The 22103-nt window shown below is 33.6% G+C and overlaps 1 protein-coding gene across 1 annotated transcript; it reads right to left on the bottom strand.

Annotated features, from left to right (window-relative positions):
• Positions 1-19500: 19500 nt before the first annotated feature.
• On the bottom strand, positions 19501-20610 carry LOC120067989 (lysine-rich arabinogalactan protein 19-like). The gene is made up of 2 exons (XM_039019646.1): positions 19985-20610; positions 19501-19898 (listed from the first exon to the last, which is right to left on the bottom strand). Exons 1-2 carry the CDS (start codon positions 20564-20566, stop codon positions 19803-19805), a joined length of 678 nt encoding a protein of 225 aa, XP_038875574.1. The 5' UTR covers positions 20567-20610; the 3' UTR covers positions 19501-19802.
• Between the last annotated feature and the right edge of the window lie 1493 nt (positions 20611-22103).

Here is a 22103-nt window from a genome sequence, read left to right on the forward strand (position 1 = left end):
CCACTTGTATGTCTCTACATAAAGTTCAAGTACTCATGTAATAGTCAAGGGACTTAGGTTTATTGGATTTATAAAAAATAATATATTCAATAACAACTTATTGAATTTTCAGAATCAGTTCTACTGTTTACAAACCACGAGTTTTAGGACATAAAACCCAACAAAAACTCCTTTTGAAATTCTCAAAGCCTTTTCGAAATTTTGTCTCTCTTTTAGCAATGAGGATTTAGCTAATCTCCAAAATTTGGGAGTGGGGAAAATCTGAGTTAAGATGCATTTATCAAATAAATTCAACAAAATATTAAAGAGATGAAACAAAATAGAAAGATGTAATACGCAAACTCCTCTGCCAATACTTTATAAAAGAAAACCTCAAATTGGCAAGAGTTAAATTAGAACAGACACTTAGCCGTAGTTAGATGTTCATATTACACCCGTGGGGGCAAGCCAAAACGAAGTTAGGTCTTCTAGACCAATGCATCTCAAAACTCCACTATCTAGCTTAAAGAAACTGTATCCTGAAACGCATACATGCTTAGATATGAGTTTAGTTGTGAAGGGCTCTCACCCGTAGTTAGATGCTCGTATGACACCCATGGGGGCAAGCCAAAACGAAAGTGAGATACCTGGAACAATGCATGGGTGGTCCAGAATTCATATTTTCTTACCTACATCTTGTATTAAAAAGAAAGCATCTAACGCATTGCTGGTTTAGAAAAAATGAAAATGTTTTTCGAAGCGAAAGGAGTTGTTAATAAAAGGCTTGCTGCATTGGAAATAAAACATTCTTCCTTTTAGAAAAGAATCAAACTTGCGTTACATTTTCAAGACACCAATCTCAAGCTTATAAGTGAATATGATGAGAGGTGAAACCTGCACACTTAAGATAATGGAGATAACAAGGAATTATTTTTGGAATGCTCGAGGACAAGCATTGTTCAAATTTGGGGTTGTGATAACTTGTAGAAATACAAATTATTATCTCTCAAAAGTTGGAACAATTAGAGTTTTTAATGATAAAATCTCATCATTCTTAGAGAAAACGCATGGAATTACTCAAACACTACCAACTCATTCCAAAGAGTGTTTATTACTAAAAAGTTGCATCACTAACGCATAATATTGCAGGATTTCAACAAAGATTGTGTCGCAGGCAACGTCAACGCATAGGCATGCATCGGAGGGGTTTCAACACAAGAAAGGTTCATTAAATCAAGCTGTTGTGTCAAATCACCACTTGCAAGCATGGGCATCTAAAAAGTGTGAGTGTCAGGCGGTTGACCAGGGTATGAAATTTAATGTTGCCCCATCATCAAGCTGAAGAAGAACAACGCCTATAAATAGAAGAAATCCCACCAGATGAAAGAATTAGCTCATTTTGTATAATTCTGAAATTTAGAGACTTAGAGTTATGCTGCTATGACAAGAAGAACACAAGAAGGAAGAGATATGCCCCCACCATCGATCAAGGAGTGGAGAAAGCTTAGATCGAGGAATTTTCTTCCATTTCTTCTACAAGTTGGTTGTACACGACTTTAAATTGATCCAAAGAGAACAAGAGATTGTACTATGTGGCTTGACTCTTTTCTTTTCATCCCAATTCTAATTTTCTTCATCTCATTTGATTGAGTATTGATCTTGTAAAGACAATATATTTCTTTATGAATTCCCATATTTGATCTACTACACTTCGCTACCGTTTATTTCTTGCTTTACGTTAGATGCATCTATAACTTCATGCAAAGTCCATTTCTAAACACCTAAGCCAATTGAATCACTTAGTAAAAACTACCTTAGCTTGAATTATTCGAGAGAATAAGCAAGCAAGCATTAAGTTAGAAATGCTTGGTACATCTAGAGATAGAAGTATTAGTGTTTTATTGCATTCTATGACTAATGCATATATCCTAGAGATAGGAAATTATATGGCATTCGCATTGAGAAGTGTTGAATAGAAAGTAAGTAGAAATCTAGCGCATTAACAGAGATCAACAAGTCATTTCCATCCACATCGCATTCTTGTACATGTACATTTCACTTAGATCGACGCATACCACTTGCACTGCACCATTTTCACATGACCCCTCTGTTTTCTACTTGACCTTTTTGTACCTTCTTGCACGTACACAGCAAACTTAATGTAGATAACTCATTCCGCACTCACTTAGGATATTTTTACATTAGCTACAACGCAAGCTCTGCGTTAGCTTTAATCTAAATCCCTGAGTTCGACCCTGGACTTACCAGGAACCTAAATTGGATTTATACTTGGATCTTATTTAGGAAAACTTGAACACATAAAGAGGAGTGTCACGCATCCCTTCACACATCACTAGTGCATCACTAACGTATCATCAACGCATCATTCACAATTGCACCCTTTTTCCAATTTCCTCATACAATACACTCCTAAGCTCGCATCACAAACTGAACGAACAATGCATTTTGAGGATTTTTATTCTAAATCTATATTTCTCTTTGATTTTTTGTGGTTCTTGAATGTATTTAAATTTTTATGTTTAGATGTATGTTAGGCCTGATCCAATCTTCATTCATTCTTTGTTAGGCTAGAGAAAGATATATCTATGCATGTCAATCTCATTAGGGAAAAAGTCCAAAGCATGCTTGTTGTGAATTCTAGGTTGTTTAGAATAACCCTTTTACACATTACATGATTATGATAATTCAAGAACACGATCAATTAGTAACTTAGTTTGTACATGTTATTAATTTCCTTAGTTAAATTCATCGAGCTTAATTGCAATGTTTGCTTGTTATGGACACTATCGAACCCAAACAATTAAGAAATTAGTCTAATTAAGAAATTAATTAAAGTAAATGTGAGCTTTCCATGGATGTTGTCGAACCAATTAATCTTGCATCTACTTTTATCGAGTGATTAATAAGTAATTAGGGTGCTCGCCTTGGCTATATGGGCAAGTTGACTAAGCACATTAATTCAAGAGAAATAATCCATAGTAATCTTATGATCAATCAAACATTGGGTGGATTCTGAGTCCTAAGTTAGGCATTTTTACTTTTCTTGCATTTTAATTTTCCGCACTTTACTTTTATGCATTTTATTTTCCTCGCACCAACACTCAAACCATTCCAAACCCCTTAGTTACCATTTTAGCTAGAAATCCTAATTAGCTTGAAACTACATTAGTGCTTCTCTACAGATCAACCAAACTTGTTGTTATTGCTATGTCATCGTAGTGATAGTGTTTAGTTCGATATAATATAAATTTTATTTGATTAGTGGAGATTTACATGGGACAATAAATCTCTACTATCAAATTAGCATTGTTTCCGCAATTAGTTTTGTCTAGTTACCTTTTCTAATTAGAGCTTTCTTTAGCTTTGATTTTGTTTTCTTTTCTTTTTCTAGGATTTTAGAGGAAGATGAAGAAGCTTGAGAGAAGGAACACTACCACCATCTTGTTTTGTTCCCTGTCTTTTTATCCTTGCTTTTACTATTTTATACACTAGGAAAAACACATGCTTTTAAGTTGGAGGTGGTTGGTTAGGCTAGGCCTTGTTGATGCATATCTGGACATCCTTGAGTATGTGAGCTCGGACTTGTGTGATTTGATTGCTTGTTTGCTTTGTTACTTGTGCCGGTTATTATGACCCTTGATGAGACACTCATTTAAGATCTTGCATGTTTGAGATAATGTAGGAAGAAACAAGTATGATTTTTTAGTCCTTTTAAAAAAATTTCTTCCTATTTTTCATGCAAATTTGAGTCCTTTGCCTGTCGATCCTAGGACTTGCATTGGCCTATATTTTTGTTGTCACCTTGAAAGGCCTTAGGAATATGGTTAGACTCTCCTAACTTCAACTTAGCAATACATGCATAACGAACAAACCAACCAATTTTCCCACTTATCAAGAAAAAGAAAGAGAAAAGAAAAATAAGAAGTGATATATGTAAAAAGAGGTTTACTTCGCTTTCTTAAAGGCATGATTAACCTTGGGTGGCTATGACACTCGTAGTTTCCTTCTAAGCTAAATTTTTCTTGAGAAATGAGTAGCTTAGGCACCTTTAAAGGAACTCGGCCTGTAGTTAGATGTCTTTCATGTAACCCGTGTGGGCAAGCCAAAACTAAAGTAGTTTTTCTAGTAAAGGTTTCCTCTCCATTTCCTTAGAAAATAAAAGGATATAATGCATTGGACGCATGCAACCGCAATATTATAGAATTTATGCTTAATGGATGCAATTTAACATATTTCGTCAACGCAATCCAATATTGTTTAAGGATTTAGCACTATGATAACGTGCATTTCTGCCCGTTATCAATCATGAAAATTACCAAAATGTCAGTCAATAGAGAGCATCTGGGAATGCAAGCAATGTTACTACCCCACCTCAATGCTACAACACAATGCTGAAAATAGTAGGTGAGGAAACAGGGTAGTGTTGCAACACTACTCTTGGCGTTATGTTGCTATGACTTTTGATGGACTTTCAGCTACCGCGCGCGTGCCTTGTCGCAAGCCAACATCGTACCACAATTGCAACGTTCATCCAATGCTTATGGTATGAAATCGACAAAAGAGTTGCAACACTATCCTTAGTGTTGCAACACTATACCCTTCATATAAAAGAAAATTCATGCATTTTCACGCGAGAGATCTTATCTTTACTTGATTTTCTCTCAAGTTTTTTTTACCTTTCCACACTTTTTCTTTGTTTCTTATCTTATCTTTGATGCATCCATGCTATTACTTGATCAAATCTTAAAGGAGATGCAAGATTAAGGTAAGTGATCTAGTTTAGTTTAGGTTAGATTCTTCATTTTCTTGGTATGAGATTGAATCTTTAATAATTTTTCATGTAATTTCTTGAAATTCTGCAATAAACTCTTGCTTAAAACTTATTCTTGAATGCGAAATAACTTCTATGCATTGGATTTAAGGATTTTTGGCCAACTTTATTTTATTCAATGAATGAAAGAAATAATAGCATGTTTATGTGCTTAATTTCTTAGAGTATCCACAACTAAAAAGTGTAAATGTGTGAATTTAGGTTATTGGGGTTAATCTTGTTCACAATTATACATAATTAGTAATTCAAGAACAATTGGGCTAGTAACCTAGGCTTTCCAAACTATTAATCCAATCTTAGTCAAGAATTACTCTTTCTTATGCAAATGAACAATTAATTAGGTCGCTATTGATTCTTATTAATTGTGTCATTTAGGTTTGGTTAATTGTTTAATCAAGAAATTAAGGTTATACATGCCTATGCTTTTAGGGTGTATAGATTTAGTGAATAACTAGCAAGAATCTTGATTTTATTAAATGCCTATGATTACCAAGAAAAATTAAGAAGAAACCAAACTAAACTAGATCAATAAATAATCGAGTTTTCATTTTTCAATTACGCATTTACAATCCTGCATTTACATTCTTGCACAATTTTTCAGTTTCTTTACAAAAATCTTCTCTTGATTACCACTCGAATTCAAAGTTAGGTTAAACAATCATTAGATTCTCTGTGGACGATCCCTTTCTTGTCATCTATACTATGTGTTAGTGTAGGTTATTAGATTAGAGTTGCCAATTTATTTGGTCCTTGGAAGTGTGATAACGACACGCATTTCTGAGCTCGATCAAATTAGTATCATTATCGGAGAATCATGAAAATTGTTTAACAATTTTGAATTTGAATTTGTGTGTGTGTGTGTCTTGTTGTTTTTAACCCATTCTTTTCAATGTCCTAGACTTCAATATTTTGCAGGAAATAAAAAAGAGAAGGACAAAAACTTCAACAAGAGTGGTGAAGGAGACAAGAAGAAAGTGAGCTTCAATTGAATTAGTTTGAGGAGAAGGAATAGTAAAAAGAAGAGGATTAAGAGAGTTTAAATTTATAAGAGAGAAAAAAACTGAGATATGGCAGAAGAAGCAAGAGAACAGACCCTAAGGGAGTTAGCCAAACCGGATTTAACCCAACAACCCCTTTGCATAGTTTAACCGGAGACTACGGCCCCTTTTGAACTAAAGCTTAGGCTAATCAATTTACTACCTATCTTCAAGGGCAACCCGGGTGAAGATCCTCTCAAGCATATTAAAGATTTTCACCTAGTATGTGATAGGTTGCGTCCTCAAGGAATTACTCAAGAGCAACTAAATTTGAAAGTATTTCCCCTTTCTTTAAAGGATATGGCTAAAGATTGGTTGTACTACTTGCCCGTCGGTTCAATAACTACTTGAAATGGTCTTATAGGGAAGTTTATGGAGAAATTCATCCCAACTTCTAGAGCAAAATCGATTATGAAATAAATTTATTGGATCAAGAAATTTTTTGGAGAAACCTTATACGAGTATTTTGGAATGCTACAATCAACTTTGTGCGAGCTTTTCACATCACCAAATTTCTTATCATGATTTGATTCAATACTTTTACTCAGGTTTGCTTCCTTCTAGCAAGAGCAATATCAATGTGGCGGCCGAAGGTGCATTGGCCGAAAAAACACCCTTGGAGGCGAGCCGACTCATTTCTACCACAGCAAAAAATTCTCAACAATTTAGTTCAAGGCCCACCGGACTCAACCCTTCCAACACACAAGAGGTAAAAGAGTTACGTTCTCAAATTACTAATCTTACTACTCTTGTGAAGAAAATGGCTCAAGCACAATTGAAAGCTCAAGCTCAAGTGGAAGAATTCAATTATCTTGGTGGGCAAAGACGAGATCCTCAACACTTACAATAGGAGTGGCGTGAGCATCCTAACCTTAAATGGGGAAGACAAAGTGACCAACAAAGGTGTCCATCTAGTTCTAGTGTACCATTAGAAGATATGGTGAAGTCATTGGCAACCACTATGATATTATTTCAAAAGATGTAAGTACCTTTCAAAGTCAAAGAAGTTACAAGATGAGAATGCTCTTTTCCAAAAAGAGACAAGACAATGTATGCTACATCTAGCCAATAAAATCTCCGAGTTGGCCACCATGGTAAGTAAACTTGATATCAAATGTGGTAAGCTCCCTAGACAACCTAAACACTCTTTTAAGAATGTAAGTGCTCTTACTACAGTTAATGTCTCTACTTCTCCTGAATCTTCTAAACTCGAATCTTCTATTTTTATGGACACTAAATCTTTTGTATCTCTTGACTATCTTGAATCTTCCAAATTTGAATCCTCTAAATCTGTTAATCCTCAATCTTTAAACTCTTTGATACTTGAATTCATGAAATCTGAATCTGTAAATTTAATCTCTGAAACAATTTTATCAACTTTTTGGTTTTGGTGAATATGATAATAGACTCCGAGCATCTAGGAGCTCTAGGAAGGTTAATTCTAATTCTTTAGAAAAACCTGATTTTAAAGCTTATACCCTTGTTGCTCCTTTTCCAGGTAGACTCTTAGGTCCTGAGAAGAAAGAAGAAAAAGATAAAGAAAATGAGAGCCATGAAAAGAATACTGCTAGCTCTCCTGAAATGAGCTCAAAACAATGGGTCAAGAAAGAGGAAGAAATGATTCTTGCCCAAGCAACAATAATAATGCCAAGTAAGCTACCCTCGAAACAAGAACGATCCATGTATATTTTGCTTACCTTGCTCTGTAGGTAAGAAAAAGCTGCAAAATGCTTTGATAGATCTAGAAGCAGCTGTGAGTATTATGCCTGAATCTTTGTTTTATGAACTTAGGTTGCTAGATCTTAAAAGCACAAATGTTGTAATCCAAATGGCATACCATAGTTTGAGTAAGCTATTAGGAGTAGTACATGATGTCTCTGTAAATGTAGATGGCTTAATCTTCTTGATAGATTTTTATGTTCTTAACTACGACCAAAACACTCATTCTCCTTGGAACTCCATCATTTTAGGTAGACCTTTCTAACAAACTGCTCTAGCAAAAATTGATGTAGGCAAAGGGTCCCTATTTGTTGAATTTGAAGGAATTGTAAAAAAAAAAAATTGTTTTAGATGAAAATACCTCCATTAACCCACTTGCCTCTAATGAACTACTATTTCCATAGGATGATGGAGAAACAGCATCAATAAAAATGGATGGATGGAGAAGGTCGATCAACTCTAAATTTACTTGCTTTCCAGTTTAGTTGTTTTCTTTGCTTTTATAGTTTAGCATAGTTTAATAAAAAAAATTGAGAGAATTTAGAATATTTTTCTTTGCAGATAAAATTAAAAATAACAAAAGAGGACTATTTCATACCTAAGCACCGTCCAAAAATCAAGGGAGTTTCTCAGTTCCCCTCTTTTTTTTTGTCCATGTGCTTTCTTTATTTTACAACATTGAGGACAATGTTTGCTTTTAAAGTTATGGTGGGTGCGATGCATGCTCGGTTTCTTTTTGCTTGAATACTGTCTATGTTTATGGATCATTCTGAAAATATGTTTATTAATGATGATATATATGCATATCTGGATAATCCTTAAGCACTGAGCTCGGGTTTTGTGATTTGTGGTTTTGATATTTTTATGATTTTGATATATACTTTGTGGCTTTCGTATATTCTTTGATATATTGATGACAAATTTTGAGAAATCTGAAAATTTTGTGATTCTTGATGCTCCTTTATATTTTTTGATACTTTGATGATCTACAAAATTTTGTGACTCTGAACATTTCATTTTTGTTTCAATATATAAATGTATGAATGTTTGATTGTATGAATATACAATAAAAAAAAAAAAAAAGTTCAACTCATTTTGTTTTTACTCAATCATTTCTTTTTAATCAATGGAAATTGATGATCCACACTTTTCAGTGTATGCTTTTGAGACCTTAGATACAAAAAATTTTCAAACAAAATTTTGACCTCATTTAGAAAAAAAAATTCTTGTCAATCTCATGAAAAATTATATGCCTTGTTTTGAGTTCATTTCAAAATCCTAGGCTTCTAGAAAAGTTTTATCTCCCTTGATTTTCTTTGTCACCTCGAAAGGCCCACCTTTAGCTTTTAAAGTAGCCAACTTATTTTAGAAGCAAGACTAGACAAAGTAGATAAAAAAGTGATGGAGTTAGCAACATGCAAGCAGAAGCAATTAGGATCTTAAGTACTCTAATTTCATTTAAGAATTAAGCATGCAAGTTCAAAGCTGTAAAAATAGAGTTGAATGTGCAAATCTTGATGTAGCTCAAAATTGAAGTTGCCCTTTCCTTTTTTTGATCACGAACACTTCGTGGACCACCATTAGAGTCTTCCCCACTATTCTCCGGCCTTAGAACAAATTGAGGGTCCAATTTTGTGATGAAATTTTAAGGGAAAATGAGTTTGAGAGAATTTGGGTGTTATGACTTTTTTAAAAGAATTTCAGCTTCATAAGCCTCCAAGAAGAAACAATCTCAGCATTTCCTCTTCTATTTGAGAATCATGTAAAATTGAATTCATCTCAATTTGACACCTATTAAGCACTAATGTAATGAGATTTGAGGTGTTAAAGAACTCAAATGTGGGAAAACCCCACTAAGTTAAAGGGCTAGTTGAAAAAATAGAATTCAAGCCCAAAATAATAGAATATGTAGTACAAGGATAAAATAATTGCATATATAGAACAAAAAAAATGATAAAACACTAAAAAAACCCATGTTCAGCCACCATTTTGCATGTTGCTTTCCAGTTTTCTCAAATTGACAGCTATCACAGATAGTTGCTATTAGTAACAGCTTTCAATTTGAGAAGTGTGCTATCAGTTGCTATCACTGATAGGTGCTATCAATGATAGCTTTCAATTTGAGGAATGTGTTATTAGTTGCTATCACTAATAACTGCAATTAGTGATACTGCTTTCAGTGATAAGTTTCAATTTAAGAAATGTGTTATCAATTGCTATGACTAATAGTTGCTATCAATTGCTATCAGTGATAGCTTTTATTCGAGAAATGTGCTATTAGTTGCTATCATTGATAGTTGTTATTAGTGATGTTGTTGTTAGTTATAGCTTTCAATTTGAGAAATTGGCTATCAGTTGCTATCACTGATATGTTAATATCAATTATAGCCAAATATTGGCTATTGCTAATATGTTTCTATCAATAGTGTGTTTGTATGTCGTTATTGATGCATATAGGTATAGAATGATAATCTTCTACATTGATAATCATAAAGGATATTATTGATAGCTACTGTGAGTGATATCTTTCTATTACTATCAATGTAAAGGATATCACTGATAGTATTTATGTATTATGTAATGTAGTATTTGAAATGAAATGACTCATCAAGATTGTTTGATTGTGCATAAAGTTTTCAGTAATAGCATGATATCATAGTATCACTAATGACATGCTATCCATGATAACATGTTATCAGTGATACTATTGATAGACTTCATACTCTTAAAGTCCTATAAAAAGAAAAAAAAAACTATTGGCCTATTTGATAACATTTTCATTTCTTATTTTCTGATAAATAAATTTGTTTAATAACTATTATCGTTTCTTATTTCATTTTTAGAAACATTAATAACTATTAATATTTCTAAAAATTGTGCAAACTTGAGGACTAAAAAAGTAGTTTCTTTCAAATTTGTTTTTGTTTGCTATTTATATTTTAATTTTTCGTTATAATAATTAAACTTGATAATTGGCTTGTTGGACAGTCATTTATGAGTTAGGCACTTTCAAGTCTTGGGTTTGAAATTTAGTCTTGTAATTTTTTTTTTTTTTAATAATGATTCTAGTGGGAAATAGTAAGATGGGGGAGAGAGGAAAATGTTTGGAGAGATGAGTAGGTTAGAGAGATGGAAGCAATTAAAAGGAAAGAAGAAAACTAGAGAAAAGGAAAGAAAAATTAAGAAAATTAAGAAAAGAAAGGGAATAAGAAGGCATGCAAAGGGAAGGTAAAATTAAAAATTAGAAAAAATTCAAAAGTTGACTGATCGATACTCCATATTTGCAAATATTTTAAATATGTACTATATTTTTAGATGTTTCCCTTATTGTTCTATCTATTACAAATATCCTAAGTTAAAATCAATTAATGTTGAATTTCTAAAATTCAATTTAAATGAATTTCCATAAAAATTAATTTTAAATAAATAATTAAATAACTTAATTAATATTATTAATTTAATATCAACTATTAAATAATCAATAACACCAATCCAATCATGAATCTCTATTCATGTAACCAATATTTAAATCATATTTAAATATCTTCAACTCTCCAAATTGTTTAATTCATAATTAAACAATAATATGTTGAGTATATCAAATATAAATAACGCTTATTTCCTAAGTCGAATATGAACAATTCAAATTCTCTTCTCACACTGTTCTAAGGTTTAGTCCGATATGAGCTAGTAGAGGGACATAATGGTCCTATAGATCATGAGCTCCAACGATACGAGATTAACAAGCTAAACTTTTTAACCTAGCTAACCAACATTCGTTAACTACCGGGACACTCCACTATAGTCCAATAGTTGCACTCTCCTCACTGTAGATATATTTTTGTCCATTCAATATAACCATGATTAGTAAATCAACCCTTCATAGGTTATTCGCAGTTACAACTAGGTCAAAATTATCGTTTTATCCCCGTAATTATATCTTGTTCCTTAAGTCTCACTGATTTTCTAATGAATAATTAGTTTGTGGTCTAACCACCAAACCGCGTCCCTCTCGAACCAATGAGAGGGTGAGGCCCTTTGTTCAAGACCCGAAGTCAACACTTAAGAGAACAACCTATCTACCATCCCTAAAATCAGGTAGGAGTGAGTTCCATCTTGCTGGACTATGTCCCCAGCTATCTACCCAGTTTTATCCCTAAAATGGGGGGCTTATTGAGTCGGCGAACTTGGGCCACTCTCACCCATGCAAATTAAAGGATAATGTCGAATAAAAAGGAGTTCATAGTTAGCTCAAGATTAAGATCGAGTTACCTAGGTCATCGTATTGAAATAGTTAGTTTTAATAGTAAACAACATTATAAAGTAAAAGTGACTATTTTGAGGTCTGGTCTTATGCAAGTTCATTGCATAGGACGCCCCCACTCGCATGCCTCCACATGAATGATTCAGGATCACATCGTTTGTATCAAATACAAAGTGGTCAACATCCATAATGTCCCTAGGATAAGGTACCCAGCCTTATCCTTATACCATAGACTGTTTTGGCTATTTACTCGTGAAGGAAATCTATTTAGAGAGAACCTATGAGCGGAAGCGGATTGTCCAAACTCCATTGTGAAAGAACTCATACATTTACAATCATATTAAACAGATTATGCATTAAATCATAAATTACAGCATGCTTCTTGAAATAAATACAAAGGTTAAAGAGACAATATCTTTGAAGAACACTTCTTCAAGATAATCCCTCGATCAGTCATAAACCCAACGAGCAAGAGCTCGATCTCCCTCAGGCAGCAACGAGCAACAGCTTGATCCTCGAACAAATCGGACACAACCACAAGATTACCTTACTATTCTCAGTATGAGAATCCAAGAGTAGTGGGCTCTAGCTTATTTTGGTTTGAGGGAAGATTTAGAGTGAAGGAGGAAGACGATCAAGTAAACGAATGAACTATCGTGTAGAAGATGAAGTTATCACATAGACTAGATACTTGATTGTTTAGTCTCTCTGAAGCTATCGTGTAGTAACTCGATAGTGTATCTGATATCTCATATGAGATTTTGAAATCAAATTTTATTTTATCCTACAATTGCCATAAAACTATGCAACTATCCACTAAGTGTGGTTATGGTGAAAAAGATTTTTAATATCAATAAATTAATAAATATGATAACTAACTTACCATATTATATTTATAATCTATAGTTTTAATATTGCATCATATACAATATATAAACCATAGTTTTTTTTTCTTTATTTTATGGCTATATTAAATTTAATATAAATCATATTTATATTAAATTTAATAACTATGAATCTAATTCATAGAAATCATATTTGAATCATATTCAAATATTAGTTCCTCCAGTCAAACAATAATGTATCAAATACATTATGTCAATTATATCATATATAATTTAATTAATTTAATTATATCATATATAATCAAATCAAATTCCCTCTTGTTAATTTGAACATTTTAAATTAACCCAAAAACTGATTCTCAACTTGAATCCATTAGGCTACCAATGGGACCTTATGGACCTATAGCTTGAAGCTCCAACCGTACGTGAATAACTGACTAAACTCTTTAATCACATTATCCACCATCCGTTAACTACCGGACACTCCACTAAAGACTGACAGTTGCACTCTTCGCACTACAGATATATTTCTGTGTCCATTGGATATAACCAATCAACAGTAGGATGACCCTTCACTAATCGCTTGTAAGTACAGCTGGGCCAAATTACCATTTTTCCCCTATAGTTACATCTAACTCCTTAAGTACCACTGATCCCTCTAATGAACAATAGATCATAGTCCCACTATGACTAAACTTCTCTCGGGCCAAGAGATGGTGTGGTGTCACATTGTTCAAAACCTGGAATCAGCCCTTAAGGGAGCAATTTATCTACTTACCCCTGCTTCGGAAAAGGAGTGAATTCTATCTGGTGTAGTTGAGTTCCCAGCTCCCTAATTAAACGAATCCCCAAAATGGTATGCTTGTTGAGTTGGCGATCTGGCCACTCTCACCAATGCAAATCAAAGGACTGTCCTCATATGCAGGAGTTCATAACTCACCCAGGATTAAGGTCATGTTACCTATGGTCATCCTAGTGAAATGAAAGTCTCAATTATGAACGGCATTATAAAATGAGACTAAACATTTTTGGTCCGGTCTTATACAAACTCATTTACATAGAATATCCCCGCTCGCATGTCTAATACACGAAGGATCAGGATCAGATCATTTGTAGCACTTTACAACATTTGTAACGCCTACAAAGCAGGCCATACTCGTAGTGTCTCTAGGATTAGGTATCTAGTCTTATCCATATATAATTGAATTAATTTAATTATATCATATATAATCAAATTCCCTCTATAACCCAAAAACTGATTCTCAACTTGATTCCATTAAGCTACCAAGGGGACCTTATGAACCTATAGCTTGAAGCTCCAATGGTACGTGAATGACTGACTAAACTCTTTAATCACATTATCCACTATCCGTTAACTGTCAGGCCCTCCACTAAAGACCAATAGTTGCACTCTTCGCATTATAGATATATTTCTGTGTCCATTGGATATAACCAATCAACAGTCCGATGACCCTTCACTAATAGCTCGTAATTATAGTTGGGTGAAATTACCGTTTTTCTTCTTTACATCTAACTCCTTAAGTACCACTGATCCCTCTAATGAACAATAGATCATAGTTCCACTATGATAACCCCTCTTAGGCCAAGAAAGGGTGTGGTGTCACATTGTTCAAGACCTAGAATCAGCTCTTAAGCAATTAATCTACTTACTCCTGCTTCGGGGAATGAATGAATTCTATCTTGTGTAGCTGAGTTCCCAGCTCCCCAATTAGACGAATCCCCAAAATGGCAGGCTTTTTGAGTCGGTGATCTGGCCACTCTCACCCATGCAAATCAAAGGGTCACCCTTATAGGTAGGAGTTCACAACTCACTCAGGATTAAGGTCATATTACCTATGGTCATCCTAGTGAAATGAAAGTCTCAATTATGAACGGCATTATATAACGAGACTAAATATTTCGTGGTCCGGTCTTATACAAACTCTTTTGTATAGAATATCCCCGCTCACATGTCTGATATACGAATTATCAGGATCAGATCATTTGTAGCACTTTACAATATTTGTAACACCTACAAAGCAGGTCATACTCATAGTGACTCCAGGATAAGGTATCCAGCCTTATCCATATACTACATACCATTTAGGTTATCACTTAAAACATGATCCACTTGTATGTCTCCACATACATGTTTAAGTTACAAAAATAACCATGGATCTTAGTTTATTGGTTTGTGGTTAATACAACTAAAATATCAAATATTTCATAGACTGGAGTAAATAAAATATCATATATTATAAATCACAAAATGGTTGTTCATACAAATATTTACAAACTACAAAACCCTACGAGATTTGGGACATCAACCCCAACAATCTCCCACTTGTCCTAAAGCTAGTGGGGTGTACAAGATAATCAAATTACAAGTACACAAAATAATAAACTAGGGCACAAACGTCCAATACAAGAACTCGAACTTGATCCAGTTTTATGTCTCCACATATAGTTCAAGTATTCATGTAATAGTCAAGGGTTCTTAGTTTATTGGATTTAGGATTTTTAAGTGCAATTCACATATTCAATAACATCTTTACTGAATAAACCTCAATAACAACTTTATTGCAAAATAGAATATGTTCATTGTTTACAAACCACAAGTTTTAGAACATAAAAACCAACATAAAAGGCCTAGTGTGTGGTGTATAAAAAAAAAAGCAAAGCAAAATAATTGCTAAAAAATAGTTATTTAATGCATATAAAGGAGTTTGCTAGCTAGCTTAAAAAAAGGGGGGGAAAGTGTGTGTTCATGGATAGAGGTGAAAGAGCTACTTTTTTCGTGTCGAGTTAGGGCCCCACGAGAAAAGAGTTGATAGGTTCCCGGCGGTTGAGTGTGAAAGCTAGTCCTCTAGGTAAAAAAGATGTCTTCTACATTTTTTGTGTGTGAGTTTTTAGGCACCCTTGCCTTAGTATTGCCTCTCTTTTTTACAAAGTGGTATGTCTTAGGTCGATAATCGAGCCAGAGTAGGGGGAAGAGGAAATGAGAGTCAATAAATTCTTTTCGGTGTCTTAGACTCTAAAATAACGGGAGCATTGCATCTTTTCTTCCATGATTTTACTCAAAAAAAAAGTCTTTTCAAAAATGAGTTTCAATTGATTGTTTGCAAATCTTTGACTATATAAGTGATTGATTGGATTACTTTCTAGTTTTTTGAGACTCGAGATTAGAATCACATGATTGAGTAAACCAAATGATTGAATGAATCAAATGATTGAATAAAATGAATAAAACCTTTTTGCTTGAATGTATATTTATACTTTTTCTTGCTCGAGACGATCAAGAGTTAAGTTAGGGGTATTTGATAGCTCTCAAAGAGCTAGTTTCATATCCCTAATTCTATCTATTTTGTATAATTCTTATGCATAAAATGTTCATTTTATAGGTAAATTCATCCATAAAGATCAAAAGAGTCACTTAGGTGAAAAATGAGCTAAATTTGTGTCAAAATGGAGCTTAGAATCAACAAAATTGAAGAAGTCACAAAAATTATCAAAATGTCACTCAATAGAGAGCATCTAGAACATAGGTAGCATTACAACCCCACCTCAATGCTACAATGCAACACTTGAAAGTAGTAGGTGAGGAAACAGGGTAGCGTTGCAATGCTACCTTGGCGTTGTGACGCTACGATTTTGACGGACTTCCAGCTTTCGAGGACGCGTTCCTTTTCATAAGCTAGCGTCGCACCACAATAGCAATGCTCATCCAACACTTGAGGTCTGAAATCGATAAGAGAGTTGCAACGCTATCCTCCGCGTTACAACACTACACCCTTGATATAAACGAAAAATTCTGCATTTTCACATGAGAGATTCGATCTTCACTCGATTTTCTCTCAATTTTTTTACCTTTTCGCACTTTTTCTTTGGTTTTAACCTTAATTTTGATGCATCCATGCTATTTCTTGATCAAACCTCGAAGAAGATGCAACATTAAGGTAAATAATCTAGTTTAGTTTAGGTTAGATTCTTCATTTTCTTGGTATGAGGTTGAATCTTTAATAATTTCTCATGTAATTTCTTGAAATTCTATAATAAACTCTTGGTGAAATTGATTCTTGAATGTGAAATAATTTTATGCATTGGATTTAAGGGTTTTTTGCCAACTTTCTTTTATTCAATGAATGCTAGAAATAATAGCATGTCTATGTACTTAATTTCTTAGGGCAACCATAACTAAAAAGTGCAAATATGTGAATTTAAGTTATTGGGATTAATCTTGTTCACAATTGTGCATGATGAGTAATTTAAGAAAAATTGGGCTAATAATCTAGACTTTCCGGACTACTAATCCAATCTTAGTCAACAATTGCTCTTTCTTATTGCAATTGAACAATTAATTAGGTCGCTATCAATTCTTATTAATTGAGTCATTTAGGCTTGATAACTTGTTTAATCAAGAAATTAGGTTTATACGTTCCTATGTTTTTGGGTATATATACTAAGTGGATAACTAGCAAGAATCTTGATTTATTAAATGCCTATGATTACCAAATAAAATTAAGAAGAAACCAAACTAAACTAGATCAATAAATAATCGAGTTTTCATTTTTCAATTACGCATTTACAATCCTGCATTTACATTCTTGCACTATTTTTCTCATTGTTAGGAGAAATCTTCTCTTGATTACCACTCGAATTCAAAGTTAGGTTAAACAATCATTAGATTCTCTGTGGACGATCCCTTTCTTGTCATCTATACTACGTGTTAGTGTAGGTTATTAGATTGGAGTTACCAATTTATTTGGTCCTTGGAAGTGTGATAATGACATGCATTTCTGAGCTCGATCACTATGACAACAAGGATCTCATGCCATCTGTAGAACTAGTAGTTGAGATGGTAGAACCCCACCTTACTCCTGAGCACGATTTTCAGGTGATAGAGTTAGAAGTTGAAAAACCTTACCCCGTTTTACCCTCTAGTACTTCGTATATTTTCTAGTATTCTTCCTTTTGGTCACATGAGTTTGTTGAATCTATTTTTTTTTTTTTTTTTTTTTTTGCACTTATTTGACTCCCTTGAGCCTTTTGATTTTTTCTTTATTTCCTCTTTTAAAAAAAATCCAAATTTGACTTATCCGGCTCCATTCAGAAATGAAAAACTCTGTTAAGCATGAAATGTTATATCAATTCAAGTAAGAAAGGGCCAAATAAATATGAGAATTTTTTCGTACCTTGACGAGTAGATTACGTCGAGCAACCAACATTAAAATTTTGTGCTTCTTAAAGTGCAGGCAAAAACATTACTTACTTTCATTTTCATTTTCCTTTTAGTTTAGCTTACATTAGCTTAGTTTAATTTAGTAGTGCCCTATGTTAGTTTAGATTTCTTGCAAAAAAATAATAAAAATTAAAACACACCATTGCATGTTGTCAGACAGAAGCTGTTAAAGAAGTCGCTTTTGCGCATTTAGGGAACCCATTAGGAAGACATTTAGTTTAATTAGGGTATTAGTCTTAGTTAATAGGTAGGACACTTGCTCGATTTTCCAACAAGTTGACAATCTAAACGCCTTGGTTAGGCTTAATGAGTTAGGCTGAATGAGTCGATTATGTGCTTGCTAATCGAATATACGTTTTGAGATTCAATGATTGAATTGCATTAGATTACCACTTGCTCCTAGACTAGATAGATCAATTTAGGTTATACTTATCTGAAACAATATTTGTGATTCTCTACGAATCAGCTCGGTGTTGCTGCTAATATTACTCGATAGTCAAGGTTATTTAAATTGGTAAGTTATAAATTTTATTTGATTGGTTAGAGATGGATGTTCGACATAAGTCTCAATTCTTTCTGTTTATCATCCTTCCACTTCTAAATTTCTTATTTTGTATCTACTTTCTATCAATATTTTAAAGGCAAGCTAAGTTTTGAAAATTAATATAAAAGTATTTTTCAAAAACTTGGTTTCATTTTTTAAATTTGGTTAAAAATTCAATTCTTTTACTTAAAAAAAACATTAGGGGTGTTCAAAAAACCCGATAACCTAACCAATCCGGATTACCCAATCCAAACCATAAGGGTTGGGTTGGGCTAAAAAATATTAAAAAATTAAATTCCGGGTCAGGTCTCGGATTGACACAACCTGACCCGACTATATATATACATATACATACGTATATACGTATATATATACACATGCATATATACTTATATATATACGCCTGTCTCTTATACACATCTAGATGTGTATAAGAGACAGATATGTATGTGTGTTAAAAAAAAATATGACACAAAATTATATAAAAATAAAAAAACTCGATGACCCAACCCGACCCAATCTGAAAATTTTGAGTTAAGTTGACCCTTCAAAAATGAACCAATAGGATTCATTTGAAGCGAACCTGAATTCTCGGGTTGGTCTACAAAATGCCTCAACCTGGCCCAACCCGGCCCATGTACACCCCTAAAAAACATAAGAACCATGGTAAGAAATTAAGAAGAAATATGCTTAATTTTCAAAAACGTAAAACCAAATTGAAAATTCAAGAATTTGGTTAAAGACTTTTTAAAGTTCAGAAACTTAATTGACATAAAATTGAAAAGTTTAGAATCTATTGGACGTCTTTTAAAGTTCGGACTTATTTGACACAAAATTAAAAGTGGTAAGATTTTTATCAAACATTTTTATTCATGAACTTAATTAAATACAGAGCTAAAAGCTTATAGATTAAGCTCGTAGTTTAATCAAATACCAATTAACTCGTTGATGAAAATATCAGAAGGAAATTAATCCTTGCATGTCAAATATGATCAATTAACAAAGAAATTGCAAAATTGAATTCCAATTCCAAATATGAGTTCTCTACTTTTTATCCAAATCATAGTTCATGGACCAAGCATCTCTTAATTTTGGACAGGATTGAGATTAATGAGGATCAGCATGAAACTTGAAGATTATTTGATTACCAAAATGAAATGAAATTAAAAAAAAAAAAAAAAAAAATCATTATTATTCCAATCCAATCCACAAATCATTAAAAAAAATTATACATATGAAATATATCTCTCAGATTCTGGGGCAAATTCTATAATATTATGAACCATAATGGGTTCCTTGTGAATAATAATTGTCTCTTCAAAACTAGAAATTGAAGCCTGTAGTAGCAACCAGAAATATGAATCCCAATACAACTCTAGAACATGTTTCCACCTTTCCTTTCATTGGGTCTCCTCCATTCTGGGGATCAACAAAATAATATTGTATTAAACAACGCATATATCCAAACAATAATGAAAACATGTGATTTACTAATTTTACTTTACCAGATTCGGTGATGGCGCTGGCGCTGTACTATCTTGTGAATCCACCACTGTAGGTGGTGCCGGTGGGCTCGGGACGGTTGGGGCCGGAGCCGGTGCTTGATGCTTCTTATGTTTGTGATGCCTCCTATGCTTATGCTTTCCCGGCGCGGGCGCAGGGGCTAATTCTGGCACCGCGATGGGTGCTGGCGTTGGTGGTGAAGGCATTGGTGTTGGCGGAGTCAATAAGGGTGCTAGGGTGGGGGCTGGCACAGGTGGTGCCTGCGAAGGAGTTGGAGAGACTTGTGGTGGTGGTAAAGGAGGCGGCAATGGTGGAGGCGTAGCAGGGGGAGGTGGCAATGCTGGTGGTAGCGACGGGGTCGAGATAGGTGGTTGGGGTGGTGGGATGGTTGGGCTTGTTGATGGTGCAACAACAGTAGGAGGTGGTGTTGACAAGGGTGGAGGAGTTGTAACGGTCGGAGGCGGGGTAGAAGGCGGCGGCGAGACGGTTGGCAAGGTCGGTGGCTGCACTGGGGCCTGGCCGATCGCGAAAGGGAATAGAAAGCCAAGGCAGATCACAGAAAAGGGCCATGATTTGGAAGCCATTGTTGGAGATGGGAATTAAGAGAAGGAAATTGTATGAATCATTTATTGAATGAATGTTGAAGGAAAGTTGGTTGGTGCAATGTGGAGGGAGAATGGTAGCTTTCATAGTGATACTGATGGGTAACTTCCAAGGCTTCAAGAATCATCAATTCATTTCTTCCATCAGAATTAATACCATTTTTCATATACTATATTATAATTATTACTTCAACAAAATTTCATGAAACCAACGGTACAAAAGAAAAAAAAAAGGATGGTGACCTACCAAAATAAGATGGGTTTTTTTTCTCTTTTTCTTTTGCTCACTTTAATGTTTTCCTTGAAGAAATTATATAGTTTCAAAAATATTAACAAAACTATGACACAGTTCAATCTTCTAATGTTAAAATTAATAAACTGTTTTTTAAGAAATTGATTTTACTACGACGGAATATTCAAAAGTTATCTAATTTTCTTTTAGTCAAATTGAACATAGCTTCAGTGCTCAAGATATATATATATATCTTCGATCAAACTGTTAGAAGTTAAGATTTTATCATACAATTGGAACATTTTTTTTGAATGTTAAATGGTTTTGAAAAAGATAATTTACTTAAATTTATCTTTCAAAATAATTTGTTTTTATTTGTTTGTTTATTCTCCAAAATCCATTTTCTATGTGGAAAAAAAAAGTGTTAAATGGCCGGCGCAAATGATTTTAATGTTAGATCTGAACATTGGTAAGGAGTCCCCATCCCTATCTCCTTTTTCTTTCGAAAGAAATACTGGAAGATCAAGAGTTTCATCTAAACTATAATTGGGCCCATTACAATTGTTGGGCCTTTTGTAGCTGATTAAATCTAAAAAATGTTTAAGAAAAGTGTAGCAAATAATCAAATGTAGTGGATTCCATGGATAATATGACATTAATTTTGTAATTAAACTATGTTGCTATTGAAATAATACTAGATCTTGTAGTATTTTATTCAATATCAAATGGGAGTAATTAAGGGTGTGTTTAGTTTAACTTTTTAAGTGTTTAATCTTGAAGATAAGTCATTTTGGGAAAAAGATGAAGTGGTTTTGGCAACCACTCAAAATAACTTTTGAAGCACTTTTAAAGTATATTTTAAAGGTTTTTATCAAAAGAGTTTAAATAAAAATATTTTTTTGAAAAAACATTTTTCTCTAGTCAATCCAAAGAGACCTTAAGTCTCATTATTTAAAAAGCTTAGAGAAGAGATAACAAATTCATCTACTCTCAAGTTTATGGATCTAATAGCAAAGTCGAGGCATCCTCGATAGAAGATTCTTTAGTTGCAAACAAGTTTAAACAAGTTTTGCAATTCATCATATCAGCTTGTTTTAGGAGGTCTCTAACATATTTGGCTTGGCAGACAAATATACATGATTATGTTCTTGTGACTTCAAGTCCTAGAAATATTTCAATTCACTCAAGTCAGTCATTTCGAACTCACTTCTCAACCTTTAGATCATTGTCTTAACATAAGATGGATTATAATAGAGATAGTAATGTTGTCAACATAGAGTAAAAGGA

The sequence above is a fragment of the Benincasa hispida genome, chromosome 12, assembly GCF_009727055.1.
Source record: "Benincasa hispida cultivar B227 chromosome 12, ASM972705v1, whole genome shotgun sequence".
Lineage (NCBI taxonomy): Eukaryota > Viridiplantae > Streptophyta > Magnoliopsida > Cucurbitales > Cucurbitaceae > Benincasa > Benincasa hispida.

What these genes read in the sequence shown, in the direction of transcription:
- LOC120067989 (XM_039019646.1), bottom strand. Translation starts at nt 20,566, where the DNA reads ATGGCTTCCAAATCATGGCCCTTTTCTGTGATCTGCCTTGGCTTTCTA. An exon ending in CAGCGCCATCACCGAATCTG is followed by an intron (nt 19,899 to 19,984) that starts GTAAAGTAAAAT and finishes GTTGATCCCCAG; the next exon opens with AATGGAGGAGACCCAATGAA.